This window comes from Lepidochelys kempii, chromosome 1 (assembly GCF_965140265.1).
Source record: "Lepidochelys kempii isolate rLepKem1 chromosome 1, rLepKem1.hap2, whole genome shotgun sequence".
Lineage (NCBI taxonomy): Eukaryota > Metazoa > Chordata > Testudines > Cheloniidae > Lepidochelys > Lepidochelys kempii.
In genome coordinates this window covers 118,326,471-118,331,464 of record NC_133256.1, presented here as the reverse complement: position 1 = coordinate 118,331,464, position 4,994 = coordinate 118,326,471, and the positions used below count along the sequence as shown (strand labels likewise).

Genomic DNA, 4,994 nt, shown 5'->3' with positions numbered 1-4,994 from the left:
AACTATCACAGTGAAACACACAACCGGTTCTCCAGTCTTCCAATGCTACATTGTACTGGAGATTATAACTTGTTACTAAGCAATCAAAATAATACCCATAATCCTTAGCTCCTATGTAGCGCTTTCATGCCTAGATCATAGCGAGCTGTCTGGCAAGTCCTTATTTGTCAGTGCTATGGTCTGTGCTTTAAAGAGTCCACCCCCCATGGCAAGGTCAACAAATTAATTTCTTAATCGGTCGCTTTGTCACCTGCCAAACCCAGGACTATAACCCTGCTGGTCCTAGTTAAACAAAAAAAAATCATTTTTTGCTGTCCTCCTTTGCTCATGAAACTGAAAAGATGACCTCTTGGGAGTCTTGTTTCATTTGCCAAAAACAGTTTAATATGTCATTTCCCTTTATTCATTTGGTCAGTAAATTTACATATCCAAATCTAGCCACAATGAAAAATAGACTTTCAAACAGAATAATCATCAGCTATTAACTTGCCAATTAAAAATAAGGGCTACTAGAGTTTTTCTTTGGTTTTGTTTTCATGATAGTGAGGCAGATATTGAATCATCCACGTTTCAAAGCTGGAAGGCACCAATCGAACTGCACCAATGTTAAGTCCAAAGATGTTAGCTTTGTACTACTAATCAGTGTCACTGTCATGTAGTTCACAGGAAACTCACTAAATGGGAGGCCCTTGCTTTTGAGCTGGTGTGACCCAGAGAGGCTCTGCATGACTCCTGGGCTACCCAGAGAGATTCCCCTTTGGATATGGCCACGTAAGGCTCATTTTGACCTTACATAGATAACTAAACCTGTCACTGGAAGGAGTCTTATGATTTAGCTGAAAAGAGGCTGAAGCCAGTATTACACTAAAACTCGGAATCCATTATTCTGCAGATATTTGGCTCGAATAATAACATTATTAACATAATCATTGCTCGAATTGCAGCTGTCCATTCCGTCATAGACCTGGATGTTCCTAACCCTGTCATGATAGGCACAAATCCCACCTGCAATGAGACACAAAGTAGTTAATACAGAATTAAAAACGAATAAATCTCAGCCAGAAGCTGTGGCTTCAGCGAAAATCCATCTAATTGAACCTATAAAGTCTTTTGGGAAATGATAAATTGTGCTGTTGCGTAGCTGCATTTACTGAGTACTTGATTCTTAATAGGGAATTTGCAAACAACTTATTATTTGTTTATTTATTATTTATATTGCAATAGCATCCAAAACGTGCTAGATGCTCTCTGAATGCAGATGGGTACACGGTCTTTGCCTTAAAAACATGTATAATCTAAAAAGGCAAGGACAGGTGAAGGATGAAGTAAAAAGATACAACATACACCTGGAGTAACCAGAGTGATGACGTACCTGTTCATTACAAGCTCCCCCACTCCCAATCTTGTGTTCACAATTTAACTACATCTCCTACCTACCTACCTCCTTTCCTTTTTATTGACATTTAGATATCACAAGAACATTTCTGTTCATATTTAATCATGTAAAACCCTTGCCTTAAAATGATTTATTATTTGTATTACACTCCCTCCTGGAGGTCTCGATCAAGAAAGGGGCCCCACTGTGCCAGGCACAGCACAAAAACAGCCCCAACGAGCCTACAATCTAAAAAGACAAGCAGAAAAAGGATCTGAGCCCCTGTTTCAGTTCCAGGGCCCTTAATCCCCAACACATGACCCCTCCCATCCATTTAACAACCAAAAAGTTCACTTCCAAGACAGACAGATGAGGAGAGACTTAAATCCTGATTCAGTTCCTCTGAACTCAATGGTGAGGTTTTTCCACTGTCTTGTATCAGATCCAGTGGGTATGTCTACACAGCAAAAAAAGACCCGCAGCAGCAAGCCTCAGAGCCTGGGTCAACTGACTTGAGCTCATGGGGATCATGCTACAGAGCAAAAAATAGCAGTGTAGACACTTGGGCTCAGGCTGGAGCCTGGTCTCTGAAATCCAGTGAGGTGGGGAGGGTGGGAACATGTGCTGGTTTTAGACCCACACCCCGAGCTTTGCAAGCCCAAGTCAATTGACCTGGGCTCTGAGACTCAGTGATGTGACTTTTTCTTTGAAGTGCAGCCATACCCTAGTCAGCTAAGGCCTGATCCCATAGAAGTCAGTGAATTATTGTCATTGAGTTCAGTGGAAGCTGGATGAAGCCCCTAGCTGGTACTCTTCATCCAGCCCTGAAATGGGTTAGTCCTGCATAACATTCTCTGTCCTCCTCCCCAAGCCAACGTGCCATGCCACGGCAGAATGCCAGAATCCCAGGATCAGCTATTCAGCCCCCAAAGTGTTCTAGTTTCCCACTCAGCTGTGCTACAGGAAAGCTGTCAAGTATTTGAGGATCCAAATGTAGGTTATGGATTTCGGTGGAGGCTCTGTGCTCCACGGGCGAGGACACTGCAATGAGAGTCAAGTGCTATTGCTGGCTTTGTCACTGGCCTGCTCTGAGACACTGGGCAAGTTATTTCACTGTTCTGTGCCTCTCTTTTCCCTCCTTCCCTTCTTCTGGCTTGTCGTTTTAGATTGTAGGCTCGTTGGGGCTGTTTTTGTGCTGTGCCCGGAACAGTGGGGCCTCTTTCTTGACTGAGGCCTCCATGTGGGACTGTAATACATATAATAAATCATATTTTTAAGGAGAGGGTGTTATGATTAAATATGAATAGAAATGTTCTTGAGATTTAAATGGCAGTAAAAAGGAAATGTTTGTTTCCATGTAAACAATCTACTACAGTCTTGGGAGCCCCAGCACAATAGCATTGTACCGTGCATGAGAACCAGAAAATATAGCCATAAACAAAACTGTCAACAAAAAGCATGGTGAAAAGTAAATCAGACTTACATTAACTTCATCTTTAAAAATCTCAGCTGTTCAAATCTTAATAAAGTAGTTAAAGCAACTTTTTAATATATAATGTTTTATCTTGATAGTGTCCCTTTAACTTTACAGCACATACTGTACCTCTGAGATATTGTTGCCAGGACCAGGTAGGGTACTTTGTCTGTAATGCCTTAATTTCAGTAATTAGAATAGTTGCACCTTGAGTTATATGTTCTTCACTATCCCAGGCTCCAGGAATTGAATTGTAGTGTGTATGAACCTAGAAGATTCAGACAAAAAATTCAGTCTCCTTAGAAACAAAACCACCACTTTTGTTTTCTGTTCTTTACATTTTTAGCCCCCAATTTAAGGATGTATCCTTCTTCAGGATGACATTCAAGCGCATGCGGTGGTGTTTTCCTGAACAGGAATAGACTTAAGTATGTACATAAGTGCTGTCCCGAATGTAAAAAGTACTTACTAAATAAAGTATAAAGTAATTTGCTAAAGTAAAGCCTTAGTGCATAATATTTCTATTTCAGTACTTGGGATTTTTATTTTTCCTGGTCTTCCTTCCATACCTGCATCAAGCCATATCGGTTTCTTTCACGGTTCCAGCCATCGACTAGAATAGCTCCAGCACGACTCTCCACAGAGATGATTGCAGCAATGAGTGCTGGATCTATGCACAGATTTCTGGCAACTCTCTTAATAGGGACTTCGTATCTCCTTAGACGTACTATGTCTATTTCAGCCATCTTTTCTGCAGCATGGACCCCTGTAGCAAATACAAAGGTGAATGTGGTTTCTGCATGTAATTTAAAAAACATCACTTTACATATAAGTTGTCATTCCAAAGCCATCATTTGCTGTTTAGAAAAATGCAGCCATTTAATGTGGCTCAACATATTTGAAAAGCCAATGCAATCCTATTGATTTCTGAATATGGTTGATAGTTTTTGAAATCCAGAAGGCAATAACTATATATCTTTATATATCTCTGAATCAGTAACAAAAGGGTTGGGGGCAGCCCCTGCAATTCTTAGGAAGCCTTTGACATCTCTTTCCTCCTTAACATTTTCCTGATCCAGTCTTTTTCATGCTTCCCTTTCAGTAAAAATTTGACAACCCTGATTTTCAGAGATGCTAAGCACCTACAGGTCACAGGTACTAGAGTACTTTTGAAAAACTATCCATAAATTTATAAGAAAGAGAAACACCATGAAGATAAATATGTTAAATGATTTGTATTTTAAAAAAGCAACCCAGCAAGCTACATTAACTGTTAAATCCCCCAGCAAGTAAGTTTTAAAACAGTTGATTACATATGTATTTAACATAACTTACACTATGTAGCAGTTTTCAGCCCCAAAAGTTTTTTTTTTTTACACTACACATAGGAATCACTTCACACATCAGTAAAATACAGCCTCCTCTACTCAGAAGTGAAGTGATTGTTTAAGAGCATAAGGCAACAACACAAGTCAGAAAGTGGAGAATACTGTATCCAGCCAAAATGGCAAAGGAGAATTTAGCAATACAAAATGGAATTATCCAATTTGGAGTTTGATCAAGACAATGGGTTTAGCAGCCCTCTTCTTACAAAAGTTCTCTGGGATCTTTCATGACTAAAGGTGGAAGGGAACTCTGTTTTACATCTCATCCCCAAAAAGTTACCTCCAGCCTCTTAATAAACTCTGGATCAACTGGATCATTACTGACTCTGAGGGAAGAGTGCTACCTACTGAATCATTTTCCTGCCATAATGTTCCTTGTAGGCCTCCTTTCCAAGTACCTACCCAGCCTGATGGTAGTAGAGTTAGATCATGAATGGGAAATGGAATGAAAGCAAAGAGTGGGAACCTCCCCATTGAAACCTGACTAGCTTTAAACAGGGCCCATCACCCAATGCACTTCAGTCTTAATCTTCCAAGTTTATCTTCAGATCTTCAAGATATTACATAAGGAGAAATACTGGCTCCGTTGAAGTCAATGGGACTTTTGCCATTGACTCTCAGTGGGGCTAGGATTTCACTCATAGCAAAATAGCAGATGTTTTCTACATGTTGCAATAAAATGCTGGTATTTCCTTTTCCTTCTCTAAGACATCTTTTTTTCCAAACAGGCGTGCAAGTGTGAAAAGGTTTCTCACCCACA

General features: G+C 40.1%; 1 protein-coding gene across 1 annotated transcript; it reads right to left on the bottom strand.

Moving 5' to 3' along the window:
- Positions 1–859: 859 nt before the first annotated feature.
- On the bottom strand, positions 860–3,595 carry LOC140898439 (lysozyme g-like). Its single transcript, XM_073312658.1, has 3 exons — positions 3,419–3,595; positions 2,979–3,117; positions 860–1,005 (listed from the first exon to the last, which is right to left on the bottom strand). The coding sequence occupies exons 1-3, from the start codon at positions 3,593–3,595 to the stop codon at positions 860–862; spliced, it is 462 nt and encodes a 153-aa protein (XP_073168759.1).
- Between the last annotated feature and the right edge of the window lie 1,399 nt (positions 3,596–4,994).